This window comes from Oncorhynchus nerka, linkage group LG18 (genome assembly GCF_034236695.1).
Source record: "Oncorhynchus nerka isolate Pitt River linkage group LG18, Oner_Uvic_2.0, whole genome shotgun sequence".
In the NCBI taxonomy this organism is placed as follows: Eukaryota; Metazoa; Chordata; class Actinopteri; order Salmoniformes; family Salmonidae; genus Oncorhynchus; species Oncorhynchus nerka.
Window position 1 is genome coordinate 44,995,102 of NC_088413.1, and position 26,971 is coordinate 45,022,072.

Genomic DNA, 26,971 nt, shown 5'->3' on the forward strand with positions numbered 1-26,971 from the left:
TCCAGTAGGCCCAGCCAACGACGGAGGTCATTTAGTGTGAAGGCTTTTGGGTAATTACTGCGTGTGCGCCACAGGGGAATTGAAGAGTGTGTGCATTTACAGGAGCAGGTAGCCAGTGGAAGGACTTTCGTCACTCCCCTCTATAAATCAACATTTCTCTGTTGCTCCCCTCATTCTCATCCTGCTCACTCCTCTTCTCATTCTCCTCCCCTCATTCTCATCCAATTTAATCCTCTCCTTTTGGGTAATGCCACATGAAACCAGGACAAACAAATACTCTGTTTGTGATTTTCACACAATTGTATCCCATAGAATGAATGGTCCTTTGGAGGAAGGATTGTTAACATAATTTTGACATTTGTATCTTTAAGCATAACTGAGAAATAATTAATTGGAGTTGGTATATTTATGACTTTTTAAAAAAGACTTATGTTTCCTCTGTAAGTGCTACAAAGCAAAATTGTGTGCCATATGAAGATTTACCGCTTGCTCTGTAATTTGAGTAGTATTTAAACGTCAATTTTCATAAATTAATAAGTGTAAACATAAAATATATATTTTTAAAAATAGGCACATTTTTCTACATGTTGGACATAACAATCTATGGTCATAAATATATCTTAACTAGGCAAGTCAGATAAGAACAAATTCTTATTTTCAATGACTGCCTAGGAACAGTGAGTTAACTGCCTTGTTCATGGGCAGAACGACAGATTTTTACCTTGTCAGCTCTGGGATTCGATCTTGCAACCTTGTGGTTACAAGTCCAACGCTCTAACCACTTGGCTCCCTGCCGCCCAATATCAAGTTTCCAGAGTAGGATCTCTGCTTTTTTAAAAGTTAGGATCCAATTTGTAAGCATTACCAACAACCTCCTGGTAATTTACAGGATGTGAAACCATACAAGTAAAAGGAGCCTAGTGAATGGTTACATTGCCTACTATGCCAATTTCTCTGTATAAAATGGGCCATAACTTTAAAACTAGCAGAGATCTGACTCTGGAACAACTATTGTGTGTGTGTGTGCAGTTGAAGTCGGAAGTTTACATGTGCTTAGGTTGGAGTCATTAAAACTTGTTTTTCAACCACTCCACACATTTCTTATCATCAAACTATAGTTTTGGCAAGTCGGTTAGGACATCTACTCATGACACAAGTACTTTTTCCAATGATTGTTGACAGACAGATTAGTTCACTTATAATTCACTGTATCACAATTCCAGTGGGTCAGAAGTTTACATACACTAAGTTGACTGTGCCTTTAAACAGCTTGGAAAATTCCAGAAGAATATGTCATGGCTTTATAAGCTTCTGGTAGGCTAATTGACATAATTTGAGTCAATTGGAGGTGTACTTGTGGATGTATTTCAAGGCCTACCTTCAAACTCAGTGCCTCTTTGCTTGACATCATGGGAAAATCTAAAGAAATCAGCCGAGACCTCAGAAAAATAATTGTAGACCTCCACAAGTCTGGTTGATCCTTGGGAGCAATTTCCAAACGCCTGAAGGTACCATGTTCATCTGTACAAACAATAGTACGCAAGTATAAACACCACGGGACCACACAGCCGTCATACCGCTCAGGAAGGAGACGTGTTCTGTCTCCTAGAGGTGAACGTACTTTGGTGCGAAAAGTGCAAATCAATCCTAGAACAGCAAACAACAGCAAAGGAAGATGCTGGAGGAAACGGGTACAAAAGTATCTGTAACCTGAAAAGCCTTTCAGCAATGAAGAAGCCACTGCTCCAAAACATGGGGACAAAGATCATACTTTTTTGAGAAATGTCCTCTGGTCTGATGAAACAAAAGTAGAACTGTTTGCCCATAATGACCATTGTTATGTTTGGAGGGTCTTCCAATTGGACAATGACTCTAAGCATACTTCCAAAGTTGTGGCAAAATGGCTTAAAGAAAACAAAGTCAAGGTATTGGAGTGGCCATCGCAAAGCCCTGACCTCAATCCCATAGAAAAGGTGTGGGCAGAACTGGAAAAGCGTGTGCGAGCAAGGAGGCGACATCTTTTCAGTTACATCAGCTCTGTCAGGAGGAATGGGCCAAAATTCACCCAACTTATTTTGGGAAGCTTGTGGAAGGCTACCCAAAAAGTTTTACCCAAGTTAAACAATTTAAAGGCAATGCTACCAAATACTAATTGAGTGTATGTAAACTTCTGACCCACTGGGAATGTGATGAAAGAAATAAAAGCTGAAATAAATCTCTCTACTATTATTCGGACATTTCACATTATTAAAAGTGGTGATCCTAACTGACCTAATACAGGGAATTTTTACTGGGATAAAATGTCAGGAATTGTGAAAAACTGAGTTTAAATGTATTTGGCTAAGGTGTATGTATAAACTTATGTATACACTTCCGACTTCAACTGTGATTATATATATATACATACATACATACATACATACATACAAAAAAGGGCAAAAAAGTATTTAGTCAGCCACCAATTGTGCAAGTTCTCCCACTTAAAAAGATGAAAGGCCTGTAATTTTCATCATAGGTACACTTAAACTATGACAGACAAAATGAGAAATAAAATCCAGAAAATCACATTGTAGGATTTTTTTAAACTGAATTTATTTGCAAATTATGGTGGAAAATAAGTATTTGGTCACCTACAAACAAGCAAGATTTCTGGCTCTCACAGACCTGTAACTTCTTCTTTAAGAGGCTCCTCTGTCCTCCACTCGTTATCTGTATTAATGGCACTTGTTTGAACTTGTTATCAGTGTAAAAGACATCTGTACACAATGCCGCCAAAATCTGTCTTTTTTTTTTCTCCTCCCTCGCTCTAGACAGACCTGTCAATCTAAGATGAATGATGAATGACCACACATCTTCTCCATCCTTTCTTCTTTACATCCTTTGTTATTCTCTCCTCCTCCTTCACTCACTCACGCCCTCACTCACTCCATCCCTCCATACAATTTCCCCTGCTTTCCATTTTCTCTTTCTTTTTTCACTCCATTATTATTTTAGGGCAATTCCATGGTATCAGAATAAGACAGACTCAGATTTTTTCCATTTAAAATGTATGCCAAACAAAAACCGTTTGATTGCAAAGTTGAACGAACTATACCACTCTATGCACAATGACTACTTTTAACACTTTCCACAGACATAAATGTAAATGTTTGGATGTTAATGTTTGGTAACAGAATGACAGTGAAACCTTTTTTGTTTTTGACCACAATTTCCTCAAATCTGTTATATCTACTCCGAATTAAGATTCAAAGATGTCCGCTATGATATGACACCTTGAGTTTGAAAAACTCTATTTTGGTTATTGAACTACAGTAAGTGAAGGGAATTATCACCTGGTAATATAATGATGGTAACATAATAACATCATGGGTCCCTGATCTGTACTATAGATAAATGCATTACATTTACATTTACATTTAAGTCATTTAGCAGACGCTCTTATCCAGAGCTACTTACAAATTGGTGCGTTCACCTTAAGACATCCAGTGGAACAGCCACTTTACAATAGTGCATCTAAATCTTTTAAGGGGGGGGGGGGGTGAGAAGGATTACTTTATCCTATCCTAGGTATTCCTGAAAGAGGTGGGGTTTATAATGTATCATTCTCTTTGTGGGGATGTATCCTGAATAGGTACACAAAGGTAGAAATATGTAATATCCTCCTTTGCATGTTTTGGTATTATTCTACACAGTTATTCTAATGAGCCCCCAAACAAGACTACATTTGTTTGGACTGGACCAAATCTGTACCAATCATAGAAGTCTTTTGTTTCAGAAGTTTAGGCATCACAGTAGAGTACAGCACAGTAGATTATAGTACATCACAGTAAAGTATAGTACAGTACCATGCAGTAAATTATACTATGCTCTAGTTTAACAAACCTTACAGTTGAGCAAAGCTTAGTCCTTGCTATTGCGAACCAAAAGCCAAATCCTACTACTTAAAATAGCCCATCAAATGCATTAAGAGATGTTAAAGTTATAAAGTATTTAATGTCCTGAAGTTGCAGTTTTCAAATGGGAACAATTGTGAAAGTCAGTCTATAGGCGATTCTCTAGCACAGCTTTATTTTGAATGACAAATGAAATGTTACAGGCAACAAGAAATTAAATTGAGCAAACAATCTTTAAAAAGAAAAATCTGATAAGTCAAAAGGAAGACTTACAGTATGAAAGAAACAATGTGTAGAGTAGGCCTATTTCCATAGCCTATTATATTAGCAATGTACTGTAGGCTACAACCTACCTACAACATTTAGAAGCCTAGGCCTAATAAGAGAGGAAGATAGGCAAAAATGCAAATCATTGAATAATTATCCAGTACTGGGGACATCAGAGTTGCGTGCTCTGCAGCTGGGCCCTTAGGTTGTAAATCATCATCTAACAAAGCACAGCCAGCGAGGCTCCTTGACTGTCACTTGCACGTTGGCACACACCATTAGCACACACAGACACACTCTTTTGTGCTACAGCTCCAACAGAGAGAGAGAGGCTACTCTCGTAGCACACAAGTGCAAGTCCCTCTCGTAGCACACAAGCTTGCGCTATAGCGGTCTAGCTTAGCAGTATTTTTAGCAGTTGGCCAATAGGGGGCGATCACATCTTATATCACTATGTTTTATGGGTACTTAATGACGATAGGACAACGGTTGATATCACCCTAGTGTGCTGTCCAAACTTTGTGAAACGGATGTCTATGATTTGGTTCAGATTTGGACTGACCAAATGCCCTCTACTTTTCAATGTAGATGGATGTCTGGTGTCGGTCAGTGGGTGAGAGGGTTGGTTACAGTCAATGGAACGGTAGGGGGCTCATGGGTAGGTGTCAGTAAGAGTTGGGAGAGGTGACATTAACTAGAGTGAGAGGTTGTCCAGACTGTTTTCACACTCTTTCTTTGACCACCACACGACAGACAGAAAAATGAAAAAGTTAGGAGCTGAACATAACAGAAGGGCAGTAGCAGGTGACCAAACTGTTTGTGACTATGAATTTTTGGGGGGTCATTCTGTTACCAATTTGTTAACAGCATGTTGATATTAGTTAGCAGGGGTCTTTACTTCAACATGATTGTGTTTTGATGTACATTTGCATTTTTGTCATTTAGCAGACACTATCCAGAGCGACTTACAGTAAGTAATGAGTTCATACGTTTTCATATTTTTTATCGTACTTCCCTGTGGGAATCGAACCCACATTTCTGGCGTTGCAAGAGCCGTGCTCTACCAACTGAGCCACACAGGATTTTACATTTTTCCCCATAGTCTGCTCAGGAATTCAACCGGCGACCTTTTGGTTACTGGCCCAACGCTCTTAACCGCTAGGCTAACTTCCTGCTGTGTTTCTAATACCTTTTATAATACTTTTTCTGGTAGATGTTTTCTAAGACCCATTTACATTTACATTTAAGTCATTTAGCAGACGCTCTTATCCAGAGCGACTTACAAATTGGTGCGTTCACCTTAAGACATCCAGTGGAACAGCCACTTTACAATAGTGCATCTAAATCTTTTAAGGGGGGGGGGGGTGAGAAGGATTACTTTATCCTATCCTAGGTATTCCTGAAAGAGGTGGGGTTTCAGGTGTCTCCGGAAGGTGGTGATTGACCCCCTTTCTATACTGAACAAAAATATGAGCGCAAAATGTAAAGTGTTGGTTCCATGTTTCATGAGCTGAGTCTTATCTCCCTCTCTAACTTTAAGCATCAGCTGGCAGAGCAGCTTACCTACCGATCACTGCACCTGTACACAGCCCATCTGTAAATAGCACACCCGACTACCTCATCTCCATATTATTACTTACCCTCTTGCTCTTTTTCACCCCAGTATCTCTACTTGCACATCATCTGCACATCTATCACGCCAGTGTTAATGCTAAATTGTAATTTATTTTGGCTCTATGGCCTATTTATTGCCTACCTTCCTACTTCTCTACATTTGCACACACTGTACATAGATCTTCCTATTTTTCTTTTGTTATTGACTGTACGTTTGTTTATGTCTAACTCTGTATTGTTGTTTTTGTCGCACTGCTTTGCTTTATCTTGGCCAGGTCGCAGTTGTAAATGAGAACTTGTTCTCAACTGGCCTACCTGGTGAAATAAAATACATTTTAGGATGCAAAATGGTTGAAAAATGTATATATGCCTTAGTTTCTTGGTGCATCCTGTTTCCATGGATCATCCTTGAGATGTTTCTATGACTTGATTGAATGTGCTCAATTGATTGGACATGATTTGGAAAGGCACAGTTGACAGTGCACGTCAGATGAAAAACCAAGCTATGAGGTCGGAAGAATTGTCCGTAGAGCTCTGAGACAGGATTGTGTCGAGGCACAGATCTGGGGAAGGGTACCCAAGAACACGGTGGCCTCCATCATTCTAAATGGAAGAAGTTTGGGACCACAAAGACTCTTCCTAGAGCTGCCTGCCTGGCCAAATGGAGAAATCGGGGGAGAAGGGCCTTGGTCAAGGAGGTGACCAAGAACCCGATGGAACCTCTCAGAAGAACAACTATCACTGCAGCACTCCACCAATCAGGCCTTTTATGGTAGATCGGCCATACAGAAGCCACTCCTCAGTAAAAGGCACATGACAGCCTGCTTGGAGTTTGGCAAAAGCACCTAAAGGACTCTGACCATGAGAAACAAGATTCTCTGTTCTGATGAAACCAAGATTGAACTCTTTGGCCTGAATGCCAAGCATCACGTCTGGAGGAAACCTGGCACCAATCCCTACGGTGAAGCATGGTGGTGGCAGCATCGTGCTGTGGGGATGTTTTCAGCAGCTGGGAGACTAGCCAGCATTGAGAGAAAAATGAATGTACAGAGAAGTACAGAGATCCTTGATGAAAACCTGTTCCAGAATGCTCAGACTGGGGTGTAGGTTCATTTTCCAACAGGACAATGACCCTAAGCACACAGCCAACACAATGCAGGAGTGGCTTCGGGAGAAGTCTTGAACCCAATCAAACATTTCAGGAGAAACCTGAAAATAGCTGTGCAGCGACACTCCCCTTCCAACCTGACCGAGCTTGAGAGGATCTGCAGAGAAGAATGGGAGAAACTCTCCAAATACAGATATGTGAAGCTTATAGCGTCATACCCAAGAATACACAATGCTGTAATCACTGCCAACTTCAACAAAGTACTGAGTAAAGGGTTTGAATATTTTATTTTATACATTTGCAAAAAATTCTACATCTGTTTTTGTTTTGTCAATATGGGGTGGGGTATTGTGTGTAGATTGAGGAATAGTTTGAATGTGCTGTATGCTCAGAGGAGTTGTGGAAAAAGAAGGGACGATCAGAAGAAGAGCGGGATGAGGGTCTATTGGGAGGGAGGGGGAAAGGGGGGATGGAGAGGAGGAGGAGTCAGTCAAGGATGGACGAGCACAGTAGTTTGAGGAAAAACCGTAAAACCTCCTTTTTCTCTCTGAAATACTGCATTGAACTGCTTCGTTAGTAAGAAGCGTCTATTGAATATTTATAAGTCTCTTAATAAAACATCAATAAAGGATAAGATGCCCTTTACATGGAGCTGCTACTGCAAGACTCTTGGACTCTCTACTACATAGAAACCTATTCCCGATGTCCTGCACTACTTTTGACCAGGGCCCATAGGGTGCCCCAGGACTCTGCTGCTGCAAACGTTAATTATTTCAGACTAATTAAAATGGAGAAACTCTCAGGTTAATCACCCTTTTGCTCCTTTCTCTTTCCCTGGTTCTCTCTCTCTCTCTCGGTCATCAGTAGTGGGGAATGTAGGCTAATGGGTGTGTGTGTTTCTGTGCATGTCTATAGGGAGTGTGCAGGTATAACTATATTATTGCTTAGTGTTAGGGGGTGTAATGATGTTGAGATGCATGTAGGCCACATTTAATTGTATGTGTTTCTGTGCATGTCTGTAGGGAGTGTATAGCGTAGTGAATAAGTGTGAGTGTCAGCGTGTTTTGTGTGTTGAGGGATGGACTGTGCAGTGTCTTTTGCTGACTAAGTTCCTAGCTGGCAGTAATAGTAGGGCTCTGTAGGGCTGTGCTGTGTGATGTTTTATTAATCTGTCTATCCAGCTGAAGACACAACTGATGGAGCTTGGCTCAGATAGATGGACGTGCTGATCATTCCTAGAGCGTGTCTCTACCTCACCACCTAGCCACCCTCACTGGCTTGATAGTATACACACACAATCTCTATCTCTCTGTCTTTCTCTCTCTCTCTCTTTAAAAAATAATAATCTCACACACACATTCAATGAGATTTGGTGCATATCCTCTATAGCCTTGATAAAATAGCTACATCATTAAAACAAACTTGATTTAATTTTAACAGACTACAAAGTTAGAAACAAGCCCCCCTTCTCATCCACTGCACATAGAACCCCCTGATCCCCCCCCCATATATATGCTCTAGTTTCAGCCAAAGCCCGACCCAGCAGCACAGCTCTGGGGTCCGTACACCCCGACCCCTGCATCTCATGTTTCCTAGTCTTCCACATTGCTATTTTTGCTGACCCCAACAGGTGATTTACTTGGCAGTCCCTTCACCTATTGGTTACACTATACCTAGGCACTCCCAACGTATAGATTCAGTCAGCCCCAACCCTAGGACTGCACACCACCCACTCAGGACAGAAAACAACCCTACCAGCCTGGACTAAGAAAAAAACAGATGCTGCACTGATGGATCAAGGTGCGACACATATCTGCTTGTAGCGATAGCCAGCCCCATGAATAATCTTCCACTGTAGATCAGCAATACGCTTCTCTATGGGAGGCTTAAACAGGGAGCGCCAACATCTTCTCTGAGAAGAGGCTGGTCCCAACCCCCCGGACACCCTGTTGCCCTCAGCCTATGAAGTCGGTCTTTCTGATCCACCTTCACAGCTATTGAATACAGAGCCCTTTTGCTGGTTGTGCAAAAGGCCCCCAGCTCTGGAGTCTTGAACGATAAGATCATTCCCTCACACTCCTGGTGTTCCCCTGCAGCGGCAGCAATGGTGAAAGGAGGTAGGTCAGTGTCATTCGTGGTTAGACGGTCCAGTCTCTGGCTATTCCCCAGAAGCTCTCTGAACGAGCCCGATGGTGCAGCACGGACCCCCTCCACCACCTGGCAGATTTCCACCCAGCCTCTTCTTGCAGGACACCCGGCTCTCACAAGCCTAGCCTGCAAGCTGGCAGATTTCAGCACACTGGTCTGAATGAGTAAGTTTTGAAACAGTGGCTCCTCCTTTATCCACGCTCCTGGCCGTGAAATGTTTACACTTCCAAAGCACAGCGCAGTAGAACGGCGAAATGGCTGACATATCGACCTGCTTCAGATCCAACACGAACAAGTGCCTGTCGTACCCAAGGTCCCCTGTCTCTTCAGAACAGCCCAAGCAGTGTCTCTGCAGCACACCCTCTGTTGGTACAGATGTTTCTGTGTAGCTTGTAGATGGAAAGCTGTCACTCTCTAGACCCAATGTCCACCAGCCCTGGGCCCCTCTCATGCAATGGAGGTGTAGCACTGCTGCGAGTGTCCAGTGTCCTGAGCAAATTTCAGGTCTGCTGAGTGCAAACTTGAACATTGTCAAAATTTGTCAAAACACTGAGGCTGTACCCGCTTTAAGTTAGTTTTAACAGTGGCCAAGTAGGTTACTCTGGCTATTTGATCATTATGATCTGGTAGGCCTACCATCAAAAACAATGGAGAAAATGCATCTCATAACATTTTAACATGAAAATAGCTGTTATATCATTCAGTGTACAGTAGCAGCCAATGTGTGGTGTTAAATGTTGGCCTACATTCCATGAGACTTTTGGGAAATAAAACATGCAGAGCTTGACATGAACCTGTTTATCCAGGTGTTGTGACTATCAATAATCAGATGGCTGTTATTTATTTAATCCACTATGTTTAATTGTTACTCAAATTAATCATATAACAATTAACTCATTAGGATTTGGGGCATCACGGAAAAAGTTGTTTAACGAGTTTCCATCTCCCGAATTAAACTAGAAGATATGTTATTATTAATCATTACCTTATATCAGTCTCATCTGAACGGTCGCAACCTTGGATCCGCAAAAATCCCAGTTTTACTGATCATTCACTAGCACACATTGGTTTAATTATTTATTTACTTGCTAACTAAATAATAACACAGAAAAACATACACACTTACATGAGACAAAGGTCACTAGTGGACTGACAAGATATGCCGGCTTGTTACAACATAGAGAGAGAGATGGAAACTACCTTCAAAGTAATCATAATACCTTGCACATGAACCACTGCCTGTTTGGAATAAGAAATCATTATTGTATTTATGTGTGAATGCCGTTGTTAGTCGTCTGTCTCTGTTGAAACCAAGCCTTCTTCACTCAGCTCACTTGTAAGGCTCTGATTTTCCACCAGAGGTCAAAATGTCCTTAGTTGTCCGGTCACCAGTGGTGTCTTTGTTCAGAACTTGTTCTTACCTCGTGTGGATAGTCAGGGTTTGAACCACTTTACAGCTGATCGCTAATGATCATCAGGTCATGAATGACCCTGTACTCAGGGCACTATTGTTCCTCGAACCACTCTGACATCAAATGCAGATATAACAAAAAAAAACTTTGCATCAAAACAGTATGTGCTTTTAAAACTCACCTCACTGTGATGATCAATTTGAAGAAAAATGGTTGAAACAAAAGGTTGCAACTGAGTGGAAAACATGGTGGTTGTGGATGTTGTTTCAAAGCCTAACAATGAAATGGACAGTGCTTTCTAATTGATTAATTCATAACACCCCCATATGCATATTAGAGTTTATGTAAATGCATAGGCCAAAAATAATATTAATATATTATTCAGCTAAGTTCAATTATATTCTTCTTACTATAAATTCATATAATATAAGCATATCTTGTCTGCTAAATGAACAAGCCTGCCGCCTATGACTGTATTCCTGCTTTGTGGCATTGCGAAATCTCATATGTTATACTGCAATGTATGTTTTTGTGTGTGTAAATATGGTTGTCATTGTTTGATAGAGCCACCGGACGTCTTTCAGCGTTGTTCCTATCGGTCGATTCACTGCTAAATGTACAAACAGTCACATTTTCTCCAGTCTCTGAAAGACTACAATTTGTATAGACTGGTGCTTCGTGCTCTGGCCCCCATCCCTCCCACAAGGTGGGCTTAAAAAAAAGAAAGGTGGATACTAACAACAATCCTTTGGACTAAACTGAAAGAACTGACCAGATGCGATGGCTTAAAGTGATTCCTCTCATCAACACGAATTTGACCATGGCGTGTCAATTCAACCATACATGTTTTAACAGGAATATTAGCGCAGAGGATTCGAAACAAGTAGTTGGATTTAGCTAACGTTAGAAGCTCAGCTACAGCCGATGTCAGCATCTAGAGGGCAGATGATAAATACAGTTATTTTTCCTGCAAGCCACCTAGTTAACTTTAGTTTATGCACTGAAACCCATATTGTGTATTGCTGGCTAATTTCTGTTTGCTAACTTAGCTAGGTAGCTACAGTAGTTAACTATGTTAGCCAGCTAAACAACTACCGGTAGCCATAAACTATCATATTTACATAAGTATTCATAACCTTTACTCAGTACTTTGTTGAAGCACCTTTGGCAGCGATTACAGCCTTGAGTCTTTGACGCTACAAGCTTGGAACACCTGTATTTGGGAAGTATCTCCCATTCTTCTCTGCAGATCCTCTCAAGCTCTGTCAGGTTGGATGGGGAGCATCGCTGCACAGCTATTTTCAGCTCTCTCCAGAGGTGTTCAATTTGAGTTCAAGTCCGGGCTCTGGCTGGGCCACTCAAGGACATTCAGAGGCTTGTCCGAAGTCACTACAGTGAACCTTAGAACCCAGTCTGAGGTCCCGAGCACTCTGGAGCAGGTTTTCATCAAGGATCTTTGCTCCGTTCATTTTTCCCTCGATCCTGACTAGTCTCCCAGTCCCTGCCACTGAAAACATCCCCACAGCATGATGCTGCCACCACCACCATCCTTCTGGAAGGTTCTCCCATCTCCACAGAGGAGCTCTGCCAGACTGACCATCAGGTTCTTGGTCACCTCCCAGACCAAGGCCCTTCTCCCCCGATTGCTCAGTTTGGCCGGGCAGCCAGCTCTAGGAAGAGTCTTGGTGGTTCCAAACTTCTTCCATTTAAGAATGATGGAGGCCACTGAGATCTTGGACCTTCAATGTTGCAGAAACGTATTGGTACCCTTCCACAGATCTGTGCCTTGACACAATCCTGTCTCGGACCTCATGGCTTGGTTTTTGCTCTGACATGCACTGTCAGTTGTTGGACCTTATATAGACTGGCATGTGTGCCTTTCTAAACCATGTCCAATCAATTGCATTTACCACAGGTGGACTCCAATCAAGTTGTAGGATGATGAATGGAATCAGGATGCACCTGAGCTCAATTTCAAGTCCCATTGCAAAGTGTCTGAATACTTATGTAAATAAGGTATTTCTGAGTATTTTTTAAATGTATTTTAATCCATTTTAGAATAAGGCTGTAAGGTAACAACATATGGAAAAAGGGGTCTGAATACTTTCCGAATGCACTGTATATGAATATCTTCTGTGAATCTATAAGGGCAGACACATTTAAAATATGTATAGAAAATATCCATATTCTATTGTGGTTCTACATCAGGGCTCTCCAACCTTGTTCCTGGAGAGCTACCATCCTGTAGGTTTTCACTCCAACCATAATCTAGCACACCGGATTCTAATAATTCGATGGTTGATGATAAACTGAACCAGGTTAGTTACAACTGGGGAGCGTAGCTCTTTGGAAACTCCTGTTCTACATGGTCTTATGCTGAGCCACGCTGGCTGCATAGGCAGCCCAATTCTGATCTTTTTTATTTTTTACACTAATTGGTCTTAATCACATCTGATTGATGTGCTAAAGAATGTTTGAAAAGTCTTAGGAAGGCAGTGCTTGCACAGTATGTGTATGGGAGATGGATGAGAAATGGTACCTCAATCATTCTCTGACGCAACAGTACATTTACTCTCTAAGCACAACCGAAACTCCCTTCCTCATCTCAAAGTACTGTCTGTAAATCTCCCCCGTCCCATTGACTTTGACAGATCATTCTTGTCAATAGTAGCCCTTTGCAGGGGAGTTTTGTAGACGTGTCTTTGTATTGTGTTTTGAGATTATGCGGAGAAAAGAATGAGGTGGTTGTGTCATTACTGTTGTAGTCTTGATTTGATACCTTTTCAGTGTCCCTTTCTGGCTCTGTCCCACAATCTTGTTGTGCTCCATAACTGCATGTTGTGTCAGCTCCACCATGCTTGTTGTGTACCCAAAATGCCCCCGCTTAATGGTTTGCTTCAGCAGGGCACTGTGGATGACTACAGACAACTGTAGTTAGAAAAAAATGTAAAAAGAGAGGGGTAGACTAATTTGATTACATGGTCTGGAAGGTACTCTGTAGTCCTCAGGCTACCTCGAACCCCATAACACAAACCATACAAACACTACCCAATTCATGTTTATACCATGCTTACTGTAAATTGAGCTACAGTGCATTCAGAAAGTATTCAGGCCCCTTAACCTTTTCCACATTTTGTTACGTTATATCTAAAAGTGATGACGATTTTTATATATTTAATCAATCTACATACAATAAAAAAAAACTGATACCTTATTTACATAAGTATTCAGACCCTTTGCTATAAGACTCGAAATTGAGCTCAGGTGCATCCTGTTTCCATTGATCATCCTTGATGTTTCTACAACTTGGTTGGAGTCCACTTGTCGTAAATTCAATTGATTGAACATGATTTGGGAAGGCACACCTGTCTGTATAATGTCCCACAGTTGACAGTGCATGTCAGAGCAAAAACCAAGCCATGAGGTCGAAGAAATTATCCGTAGAGCTTCAAGACAGGATTGTGTCGATGCACAGATCTGGGGAAGGGTACCAAAAGCTTTCTGCAGCATTGAAGGTCCCCAAGACCACAGTGGCCTCCATCATTCTTAAATGGAAGAAGTATGGAACCACCAAGACTTCCTAGACCTGAGATGGTTGTCCTTCTGGAAGGTTCTCCCATCTCTGCAGCACTCCACCAATCAGCACTGTATGGTAGAGTTGCCTTACGGAAGCCACTCCTCTGTAAAATGCACATGACCGCCCGCTTGGAGTTTGTCAAAAGACACCTAAAGGACTAAGATTGAACTCTTTGGCCTGAATGCCAAGCATCACGTCTGGAGAAAACCTTGCACCATCTTTACGGTGAAGCATGGTGGTGGCAGCGTCATGCTGTGGGGATGATTTTCAGCGGCGGGGACTGGGAGACTAGTCAGAATCGAGGGTAAGATGAACAGAGCAAAGTACAGCGAGAACCTTGATGAAAACCTTCTCCAGAGTGCTCAGCCCCAGTCTGAGGTCCTAAGGTTCACCTTCCAACAGGACAGTGACCTTAAGTACACAGCCAAGACAATGCAGGAGTGGCTTTGGGACAAGTCTCTGAATGTCCTTGGGTGGCCCAGCCAGAGCCTAGACTTGAACCTGATCGAACATCTCTGTCGAACTGCACACCCTATAATGACAAATTGAAAATATGTTTTTACATTTTTTGCTAATTTATCGAAAATGAAACACAGAAATATCTCATTTACGTACGTTTTCCCACAGCTGAGTCAAATCACCCTTTGATGCAGGGTCATACCCATCGTTTTTCTTTTCTACCACTTTCTTTACTTCTGTTGGACCTTTTTCTTACTGCTGTGACATGGCCATTCTAACACTAACTATATCCAAGCCCACTGATGTGATTGACTGTCCTGATAAAATTCTCTACATTAGGTTTAAAAAATCCTGTATGTCAATCTTCTTACCAAATGAATCCTGCAGAAAATCACTATCCTGCTGTAACGTGTACAGTGAACCTAACTGGGACTCCACCCTGAGATGCTACATCTACATTGATGGGGATATCCGACAGCGTATCAGTCTCTTCCTCCGTCCTCATCAGGCAGTTCCACGGAACCCAACTCCTCCCCACCATCACCCTGCGTGTCTGTAAATACAGTGGGCACATCGTTCTCCATTTTCTGTGAGACAGGCGTATCGGCCTCTGAGTCGGTAGTTGCCGCTGCCCTCTGTAACTACTGCCGGGGTTACAGTCACTATCATTCCCGCCTCTGAGCTCCCTGCCACGGCAACCTCGGCTACATTAATGTCACCTGTTTGGCGTCGAGTATGGACTTTGGGTGGAGGCCGGGACTGCCCCGAACCCCCCGGCCCGCTCTCAGATTTGGAGCCAAACATGACAGAGGATCCCTGTGCGTGCATGTCTGCCGCTTATGTCCAATCTCCCCACGTTCAAAACACTTCAGACTAAAGTTTTTGTTGGCGAGTCTAAAAACGAGCAGTAACCTGTTTTTACATCCAAGTATTAACTCTCTCATTGAGCTGGCAAATTTCCCGTAATGTGCGAGCTCTCAGGTTGACAACAAACGGTAGCACGTTGGATATCGTAACCCTCGTAGCCGGGGAGAAAAGCGCCGCGATTTTTCAAAACAAAAATACATAATTTACAGTAACAACTGTCTCAACCAGCCAGTTGACAAGGCACTCTTTCAGTAACACCACCACTGCTTTATTCATTCGCGACGCAGTTGAAAGATTTTCGCAGCCAATCTGTTCTCCCACAGCGAGGACATCCTCCACCGTCACATTCGGGTTAGGCAGACACGTGAAACCATAGCAAAGAGACAGGGACGGCTCCTCCACGTGATGATAATAAATAAATGTCACCCAAACGACTAACTCACCCGACAATGTAGGCTAAAATAAAATGCATAACTTAACCTAAATCATGTAGGGGGGGGAGGGAATCATGAAATATGAACGAAATGAACAAAAAAGGGACAGCAACTTCTCAGCCTCCTCACACAACCAACTCCAGAGAGCGAGGGAGAGGGGGAACAGCTGCAGTGCAGGGTAGTGGATATACCAAAAGTATAATCAAAAGTCAATCTCTCACTCTCTCTAAAGCTGGAGCTGCAGCTAGGGCTGGGACTATGAGGTGGGGCTGGGGCTGTGGGGCTGCTCTCCACACACACCACTGTTTTAATATGAGCAAGGACTGGAGCTGTGTGCCTGGCTATGACCAGGTGATCACCGAACACAGGCCAGTAGTAACTACACCTACAGTACACCAGGCAAATTATCATATTGCTTGCACTGCAGATACAGTGCATTCGAAAAGTATTCAGACCCCTTCACTTTTTCCACATTGTTACGTTACAGCCTTATTCTAAAATGGAGTAACTTGTTTTTTTCCTCAATCTACACACAATACCCCATGCGGCCTAAGCAAAAACAGTTTTTTTTAGAAATGTTAGAATATATATGAAAAATAAACTGATATCACATTTGCACAAGTATTCAGACCCTTTACTCAGTACTTTGTTGAAGCACCTTTGGCAGCGATGGAGTCTTCTTGGGTATGATGCTACAAGGTATTTGTTTTGCAAACATTTCTAAACTAGGGATGCACAATGTATTGGTGAAGATATCGGAATTGGACAATATTTGCTAAAAATGCCAACATCGACATCGTCCCGATGTCTAGTGTATCTCCAATGTGCAAAACCGATGTCAAAGCTGACATGCATACCTATATAACGTAGGTACATGACGTAATGACGCCACGTGAAATTACACGTACTCGCAGCATTCCTAACCTAGCTCACAATGTCTGCTGTGTGGATCAAGCAGTCAATAAGTCGAGCAGTCATTTGAAAAAGTAACAACATTTCAGCGAGACAACTCCATTAACGACAAGATAATGGTTTTCAAGGCCCTTGATAATCAACCGTTCTCTGTCGTGGGTGATGTTGGCTTTCACCGACTGGTTGAGAACCGGTACACACTACCGAAAATTTTCAGATGTTACCCTACCGGAGATACACAGTATTAGCGTCACTGCTATTAGCATCACGACTGACATTTGAACCAGTGATATCAGCCTCAGGAGTATGCTGAGTCTGACAGCACAGTGGGTCTTCAAGGATTTCGTGCTGAGGAAAGTCGTATTTCATGCTCATAAATGTGCTGGTTGTCATACCGCTGCTGCCACTTGGAAACATGAACACGCAAACGTCAGCTAGCTCCATTCGAACAACTGACTTGAGAAATAAGCTCATTAACTCTGCTTGCAGCAGACGTGATACCCTCTGTAATGGCATTGAAACGCCTTCTCAACAAAACTGCAGACACAGGTTGTGAACAAGCGATTCGGTGGCATTCTCTCTTTACTGTGTCGCCACCATGCTCGATGCTATGGACAAGGACCGCTACTTCGATGCAGATAAGAAACAGGGTTTACATGAAATATTACATACACAGCTGGACAAGATGGAAACGGACACAGTGACAGTGCGCACCGAGGACGAGAGACCACAGACGGAGAGCTGAAACTTTACTGCTTGACGTGTATGATGAAATCCTGATTGAGAATGAAATGACTGACCGAATGAACAACGAAACAGCACAGCAAGTAAGTGAAAGAAATAGGATTTGATTATGTTTTACTGGTAATGGGGACATACGTAAATGCCAACAACATAATGTGTGTGTGTGTGTGTGTAACTAGGCAAGTCGGTTAAGAACAAATTATTATTCACAATGACTGCCTACCCCGGCCAAACCCGGACGCCGCTGGGCCAATACTGGCGCCCTATGGGACTCCCAATCGCAGACGGATGTGATACAGCCTGGATTCGAACCAGGGACTGTATTGATGCCTCTTGCTCTGAGATGCAGTGCCTTAGACCGCTGTGTGTGTGTTTAACTATTTAACTGTACTAGAATGCTTAAAAGGACGCTTACATTTTAAGTATCGCATCTTGGTATCAGGTTTTTTGGTATGTAAAATATCGGTATCAGCCAAAAAATGTCATATTGGTGCAACACTACTAAAAAAACTGTTTGTGTTTTGTCATTCTGGGGTATTGTGTGTAGATTGAGATCCATTTGAGAGTAATTCTGTAACGTAACACAACGTAGAAAATGGGAAGGGGTCTTTAATACATTCCCAATGCACTGTATAAATAGCTTATTCTCCTCTCTCTGCCTCTGCTTTGTTAAATGGTTATCTGAGAAACGTTACCGTTGTACAGGGAGATGCTTTGAAATAGAGCTCAGATTAGGGACCTTCTCTTTCGCTCTGTGTCTCCCTTTCTCGCTCGTTTTCTCTCTCTCCTCTCTTTCATTCCCTCGTTAGCTCACTTCACTCACTTCCCACGTGTATGTAATACACACACACACACAGCACGGCGGTCTACCGCTGTTGACCATGAGCCTGGGGATCAGTGTGTTCCTGACTCTGATCCGTACGTCAGCCCTACGAGGAGCTGACCACACACACGCACATACTTCCGTCTCTCTCCCTCCCGTTTTCTTGCTCCCTGTCTCTTCCTTTCTTTTTCACACGTTGCCCTATTTTGCCTTGTTCTGTGCTTATCCTTCTCTTTCCTCTCTTTCTGTCTACCTTCCATGGGTTTGTGTGTGTGTGTGTGTGTGTGGCCTTGCACTGTTTGGTGCGAAAGGCGAGACTGTAAGAGAGAGCACTTTAATTGAGGTGAGAGACAGAAAGGAAAAGTGTTATTGAAGGAATAGAATTGGCCAGGGATATTCAAACTGGGAAGGTATGTAATTCAAAATAAGTTTATTCTGTTATCACTAGCGATATTAATAAAAACATATATTTTATTTTCACCGACCCCTTGCAGTACCTCCTGTGGACCCCAGTTTGAATATCCCTGGAATTAGGCCTTTGACCGTGTACATCGCTTGGTTCACTCACTCACTCACTCACTCACTCACTCACTCACTCACTCACTCACTCACTCACTCACTCACTCACTCACTCACTCACTCACTCACTCACTCACTCACTCACTCACTCTATCATTACTAGCCTAGTCACTACAGCACAGTCGTGTCCTCCCTCTCTCGCTCTCTGTTGCCTGGGGCTGTGGCACAGGGGCCTCTCACCAGAGAAGAGAGGGAATCTCCCTACCCTCTCACTCTGCTACTGGTCTGTCTGCTCTGACTATTCTACCCTACTCTACTCAATATTGGCTAATCTACCCTCCCATCTGCAAACAAACATTTTGAACCACGTGGACCTCAGTTAGAGCTCAGAGAGAAAGGACGGAGAGGGGTGGAGGAGAGGGAAGGAGGAGAGGGAAGGAGATGGTTAAGAGTTTTTCCTGACCAAGTCGCCCGACCAGGAATAACGGTCTCTGGAGCAGCACTCGTCTCTACACCCTCCATGGTATCCCCCTCTCTCTACCCTCCACTCTCTTTCGGTCTGTCTCTACACCCTCCATGGTATCCCCATCTCTCTACCCTCCACTCTCTCTCTCTACACCCTCCATGGTATTCCACTCTCTCTCTCTCTCTCTCTCGCGCTCTCTCTCGCTCTCTCTCTCGCTCTGTCTGTCTCAACACCCTCCACTCAAAATTCCATATTCAAATTGAATTCCACATTTTTAAAAATATTCCTTTCATGCCTGTTCCAACTGCAGTCAGATTCGCTCTCTCTCGCGTTCACTCTTTCCCCGTCTTTCTCTCGCTCTCTCGCTCCCTCTATGTAGCGATCACTCCTGCTGCCTGCTGTCTCCTACAGGGAATCAGCCTATTTATAGATCAAGGGTTAGCAGGGGAGAGAGGGAAGAGCGAGTGAAGGAGAGAGTGGGGGGGGGGGAGTAAGAGGGAGTAGTTGGGGTATAGAAGTGGAGAGTGCAGAGAGAGAGCGAAGACATGAGGTTTGGCTATAAGATGGGAGTAAGGGGGTTAGGGGAATGCTGCAATTATGAAGCAAGTGTTTCAACACTCCCTCTGCCTCTCCCTCTCTCCTTCCCTACTCTCTCTTTCTCACTCTACCCCTTCCTCTCTCTCTTTCCCTGATGTGGAGCAGAGTAGAGCGCAGTAGACTATGATTAGAGCCCAGTCAGTGTTGCTGGTTGAAATGTCACTGCTTTATAATGTATTTAATAGGCTATAGGTCAGTTAGCTCCTTTTAATATGGACCACACAGCCATGGTGCCGCCCCAACACTGCCGCCGCCGCCCCAATACTACCACTGCCGCCGCTACTACCACTGCCTCCGCCGCCCCTACTACCACTGCCGCCCCTACCACTGCCGCCGCCACCACTACTACCACTGCCTCCGCTACCACTACCACCGCCGCTTTCACCACACTGCCGCCTCCGCCACATTGCCGCCGCCACCACTACCACACTGCCGCCGCAGCCGCCACCACTACCACACTGCCGCCGCCGCCACCACTACCATACTGCCTCCGCCGCCCCTACTACCACTGCCGCCCCTACTACCACTGCCGCCGCCACCACTACTACCACTGCCTCCGCTACCACTACCACCGCCGCGCCACCACTACCGCTTTCACCACACTGCCGCCTCCGCCACATTGCCGCCGCCACCACTACCACACTGCCGCCGCAGCCGCCACCACTACCACACTGCCGCCGCCACCACTACCACACTGCCGCCGCCACCACTACCACACTGCCGCCGCCCCAACGCCGCCGCCGCCCCTACTACCACTGCCTCCTCCACCACTACCGCTTCCACCACACTGCCGCCTCCGCTACACTGCCACCACCACTACCTCACTGCCGCCGCCACACTGCCACCGCCGCCACCACACTGCCAACACACTGCCGCCACCACACTGCCAACACACTGCCGCCACCACACTGCCAACACACTGCCGCCGCCACACTGCCAACACACTGCCGCCACCACCACCACTGCCACCACCGCCGACGCCGCCACTACACTGCCGCCACCACCACCACACTGCCGCCCCCACTCTGCCGCCGCCGCACTGCCACCACAATGCCGCCACCACACTGCCGCCGCACTGCCACCACACTGCCGCCACACTGCCGCCGCCGCACTGCTGCCGCCGCCACACTGCCTCCACACTGCCGCCACCACAACAACACTGCCACCACCACAACAACACTGCCGCCGCCGCCGCCCCTACTACCACACTGCCGCCGCCGCCGCCCCTACTACCACACTGCCGCCGCCCCTACTACCACACTGCCGCCACCACTACCACACTGCCGCCACTACCACACTGCCGCCGCCACAACAACACTGCCGCCGCCGCCCCAACACTGCCGCCGCCGCCCCTACTACCACTGCCTCCGCCACCAATACCGCTTCCACCACACTGCCGCCTCCGCTACACTGCCACCACCACTACCTCACTGCCGCCGCCACACTGCCACCGCCGCCACCACACTGCCAACACACTGCCAACACACTGCCGCCACCACACTGCCAAGACACTGCTGCCACCACACTGCCAACACACTGCCGCCACCACACTGCCAACACACTGCCACCACCACCACCACTACCACACTGCCACCACCACTACCACACTGCCACCACCGCCGACGCCGCCACTACACTGTGTAGCGGAGGCAGCAGTGTGGTGGCAGTGTGGCGGCGGCAGTGAGGTAGTGGTGGTGGCAGTGTGGCGGAGGCGGTGGCAGTGTGGCGGAGGCGGCGGCAGTGTGGTGGCGGCGGCAGTGTGGTGGCGGAGGCAGTGTGGTGGCGGAGGCGGCGGCAGTGTGGTGGCGGAGGCGGCGGCAGTGTGGTGGCGGAGGCGGCGGCAGTGTGGTGGCGGAGGCGGCGGCAGTGTGGTGGCGGAGGCGGCGGCAGTGTGGTGGCGGAGGCGGCGGCAGTGTGGTGGCGGAGGCGGCGGCAGTGTGGTGGTGGCGGAGGCGGCGGCAGTGTTGGGGCGGCGGCGGCAGTGTTGCTGTGGTGGCGGCGACGGCAGTGTGGTGGCAGTGCGGCCACCACACTGCCGCCGCCGCACTGCCACCACACTGCCGCCGCCGCACTGCCGCCACACTGCCGCCGCACTGCCGCCACACTGCCACCACACTGCCGCTTCCACAACCACACTGCCACCACTGCCTCCACACTGCCGCTGCCACCACAACCACACTGCCACCACTGCCTCCACACTGCCGCCGCCACCACAACCACACTGCCACCACTGCCGCCACCACACCCTACAGCCAGTCTCTCTTTCTGTCTCGCTCTTTCTTGTCTTTTTCTCTCCGCGTCTGCACTCTATATTTAGCTCACCCTGTCATCCTTCTCATCTTCAAATCTTCCTCCGTGCATCTTTCTCTCACTTCTCTTCTCTCTCTCGGTCCCGTGAGTGAAGAGTGTTGATGGAGATGTCGCAACAATGTGGACATGTCCACGCTTAGTCTGAAACTGAAGATGATGGATGTGTGTTACTGTGCGTTTGTTGTACTGTTGTAGTACTCACCTAGGCCTGAACTAATGGTTTCTTTCTCCTCTCTTTCTAATCTCCCTACATCTCTCTGCCCTCTCTCTCTTTCCCTCTCACTATCTCTCTCCCTCCCACTCTCTATCAACAGTGAGTGACAGCTGCTTCAGGAATCTGGCTGAGGACCGCAGTGGAGTAAACCTCAAAGATCTGGTCCACGACCCGTCACTGTGAGTACACACACACACACACACACACACACCCTTTTAGACGAGCACACACATACCAGTCATCCAGGTCCTGTTCGAGTAGTGTGTGTGTGCGTGAACCTGCTGGCCTCTCTCCTCCACCACTGCACCATCCTGCTCTGCAGCCTTCTCAGCTCTCCTCTTAGCTTAGATTGTTTCTCACGTAGCACCCTCCTGACAAGCCACTTTCACCAAGGACAGAGCCTCCTCTCCCTCTTTCTCTCCCTCTCGTTCTCTCTTCATCCATCTCCCTCCCTCCCTCCCTCCCTCCCTCCCTCCCTCCCTCCATCCTTCCCTCAATCCATCTCTGCCTCCCTCCCTCCTTCCCTTTATCCTCTCAGAGTCAGGGGTCAGGCACCAGCGTGTAGCGTGCCATTTAAATAATTGATTAATCTCAGTCCAATTATGCTGGTGCCACACTTGATATTTCACAGCGGCAGAAGCGTGTTGCGGAGCGTTGAGACACCAGTGTGTGTGTGTATGGTGTGTTGCAGAGTGTTGAGGCACCAGCAGATGGTTGTGATAGATGACTCCATGACACCTCACTCTCATGCCGACACTGTAATGTAGCGCTGCTAACTAGCCGCCAACCTTGGGCCAGCTAACCGCTGTTTCATGTCTAGACTGAAATGTAGCGCTGCTAGCTAGCCGCTAACCATAAGGCCAGCTAACAGCTGTTTAATGCCTAGACTGAAATGTAGCGCTGCTAGCTAGCCGCCAACCTTGGGCCAGCTAACCGCTGTTTCATGTCTAGACTGAAATGTAGCGCTGCTAGCTAGCCGCTAACCATAAGGCCAGCTAACTGCTGTTTAATGCCTAGACTGAAATGTAAGCGCTGCTAGCTAACCTCTGTTAGACTGTTAAATGCTGGTTAATGCCAACACCAGCTGGGCTTGGGTTTGGGCTGTACGCTAGGCTCTGGCCACTATTAACGCCTGACTACTACATTTGACATTTTAGTCATTTCTTAAACGTTCTTATCCAGCATGACTTACAGGAGCAATTAGGGTTGAGTGCCTTGGTCAAGGGCACATCGGCAGATGTTACCAAGTTGGTTCGGGGATTCTAACCAGCAAACTTTCAGTTACTGGCCCAACACTCCTAAATGCTGGGCTATATGTAAACACACACGGACAGACACAAGCGCACCGTACACATACATTCTGAGGCTGTCAAAGATAATTGTCCATTTACCTCAAAGCTCAGAACGGGCAGAGAACGGAAACAAAGGTCAGTGAAGAGCCATGTCCCAGACGCGTTCTGCCCTCTGAACCACAGCCAGGGTTCTCACACACACACACACACAGCGTGGCCCCCGGCAGGGGTGACTGTGAGTGACTGTGTGTGACTGCTTGGTGCTCAAGGGACAGGATGCTCTGAGTGGCTAATGACTGTTGGCAGGGATGGACAGCCTGACAGAGGGGGAGAGAGAAAGAGCGGATGTATGGGGAGGGTGTGGGAGTTTTTACACTATATATACAAAAGTACACTACCTTTCAAAAGTTTGGGGTTACTTAGAAATATCCTTGTTTTTGAAAGAAAACAAATGTTTTGTCCATTAAAATAACATCAAATTGAGCATAAATACAGTGTAGACATTGTTAATGTTGTAAATTACTATTATAGCTGGAAATGGCTTTTTCATAAAAATATTTTTTTTAATGTAATATGTACGCCTATGTAGAGATGCAACCATCACTCCTGTGTTCCAATGGCACGTTGTGTTAGCTAATTCAAAAAGGCTAATTGATCATTAGAAAATCCCTTTGCAGTTATGTTAGCACAGCTGAAAACTCTTGTCCTGATTGAAGAAGCAATAAAACTGGCCTTCCTTAGAGTAGTTGAGTATCTGGAGCATCAGCATTTGTGGGTTCGATTACAGGCTCAAAATGTCCAGAAACAAAGACCTTTCTTCTGAAACTCGCCAGTCTATTCTTGTTCTGAGAAATGAAGGCTATTCCATGTGAGAAATTTCCAAGAAACTGAAAATCTCATACAATGCTGTGTACTACTCCCTTCACAGAACAGTGCAAACTGGCTCTAACTAGAATATAAGAGGAGTGTGAGGCACAACTGAGCAAGAGGACAAGTACATTAGTGTCTGTGTTATTTTGCCCATCTTATTCTTTTCTTTTTAATGGCCAGTCTGAGATGTTTTTTTCTTTGCAACTCTGCCTAGAAGGCCAGCATCCCGGAGTCGCCTCTTCACTGTTGACGTTGAGACTGGTGTTTTGCGGGTACTATTTAATGAAGCTGCCAGTAGGCCACACAAGCTCACAGAACTGGACCGCTGAAGTATGTAGCGTGTTAAAATCGTCTGTCTTCGGTTGCAACACTCATTACGGAGTTCCAAACTGCCTCTGGAAGAAACGTCAGCACAAGAACTGTTAGTCAGGAGCTTCATGAAATGGGTTTCCATGGCCGAGCAGCTACACAAGCCTAAGATCACCATGCGCAATGCCAAGCGTTGACTGTAGTGGTGTAAAGCTTACCGCCATTCTGGAGTAATGAATCACCCTTCACCATCTGGCAGTCCAGACAGACGAATCTGGGTTCGGAGGATGCCAGGAGAATGCTACTTGCCCGAATGCATAGTGCCAACTGTAAAGTTTGGTGGAGGAGGAATAATGGTCTTTGGCTGTTTTTCATGGTTTGGGCTAGGCCCCTTAGTTCCAGTGAAGGGAAATCTTAACCCTACAGCAAACAATTACATTCTAGATTATTCTGTGCTTTTGGGGAAGGCCCTTTCTTGTTTCAGCATGGCAATGCCCCCGTGCACGAAGCGAGGTCCATATAGAAATGGTTTGTCGAGATCGGGGTGGAAGAACTTGACTGGCCTGCACAGAGACCTGACCTCAACCCCGTTAAACTCCTTTGGGATGAATTGGAATGCCGACTGCGAGCCAGGCCTAATCGCCCAACATCAGTGCCCGACCTCTTGTGGCTGTATGGAAGAAAGTCCCTACATCTTCCCAGAAGAGTGGAGGCTGTTATAGCAGCAAAGGAGTGACCACCTCCATATTAATGCCCATGATTTTGGAATGAGATGTTCGAAGAGCAGGTGTCCACATACTTTTGGTCATGTAGTGTAGCTGGGGATGTTCCTGATACAACACTCCCTTCAACATGTTTCACTTGCTCCCTGTTTCCTGCCAAACTCCTCCCCTCCTTTCCTCAATCCCTCTCTCCCTCCATCCCTCTCTCCCGCTAACCTCATCAGTCCCTCCAGTAAAGGTCTGAGACGTTTGAAGGTGTCGCTGGTCATTTAAGTGATGCTGGCTGTGGCCCCTGACCTTCTGCTTCTCCCTTCATCCCGCTCTCCAGCCTTCCTATATCATTCACATCATTAAAGGTCTGAGACGTTTGAAGGTGTCCGAATCAATGTGACGCTAGTCTTTTAGTGACGTCATTTTGTATAATGGCCCCTAGGAGCAGTGCTGTCACCTCAGGTGGCTGCTGCAATTATACAGACAGACAGACGGGGAAAGAGGAAGGCAGACAGACAGACAGACGTGTCAATGTTACTAATGAGAGCCGATAAGAATAGAGAGGCGATAAATCACACTGACACCGATGACACTTGCCTCTCCTTCACACCAATGACATGGAGCTAGATACCTGGCTCTGCTCCGAACAATGATGGGTTAGGACCCATCACGAAGGAGGGAGGGAGAGCGAGATGGATGGAGAGGGACAAGTAGAGCGCAATGGGGGGAGAGAGAGGTTAGTTGATGTATGTGTACGTCTGCACATTTGTGAGATTTGTTCAAGTGTAGCTTTTAGCTGGCCTGACAGAGTAGTTAGGGAGACGAGGTGGAGGGAGGCAGAGAGATCTATTCCACTTGCTTTGGCAATGTAAACATATGTTTTCCATGCCAATAAAGCTCTTTTAATTGAATTAAATTGATACAGGGACAAAGGGAGAGAGAGAGCGAGAGAAAGGGAGTAGCAGATTGAGCTTATTAATGGAGCTGTCCTAGAACAGAGCAGATCTGCACAGCTGGGACGCAGCAGCTGTAGACAAGGGCAGGGGGTAGTATATACACACACACACAGAAATCACTCAACCTTGTGTAAAAACACAACAAACACACCAATCTCTCTATCCTCCCTCCCTCTTTTATCCCCCTCTTCCCCCTTCTGTCATTACTGCTCTCCAGCTATTCCTAATTGCCTTCTCCTTCTCTATCTCATTAGTTTCTTGTCCTTTCAATCTTCAAGCCTAGAATAATCAGGAGTTTCGGGCAGTAGCATTCACCCAGCCCCTAAAATCAATCAGATCAGGTGGGCATCTCGACTAGAAGCCCTGCTGTTAAAGACAAGCAGATGAGATGACAGAACCTTCCCTTTTAAAACCACATTGCTACTGCTAAAAGTGTCATTCCAAGTGTCATTCCAAATGTGGGTGGG

The 26,971-nt window shown here is 45.7% G+C and overlaps 1 protein-coding gene across 15 annotated transcripts in view; it reads left to right on the top strand.

Moving 5' to 3' along the window:
- Nucleotides 1-26,971, top strand: part of LOC115146762 (gephyrin-like) — a 129,223-nt gene that overhangs the window by 29,393 nt on the left and 72,859 nt on the right. For all 15 annotated transcript variants that reach the window (XM_065004127.1, XM_065004131.1, XM_065004129.1 and 12 more), the window contains exon 2: nucleotides 22,465-22,543. In XM_065004127.1, coding sequence (XP_064860199.1) covers nucleotides 22,465-22,543 — 79 coding nt within the window. The remainder of the gene's footprint in view (nucleotides 1-22,464; nucleotides 22,544-26,971) is intronic.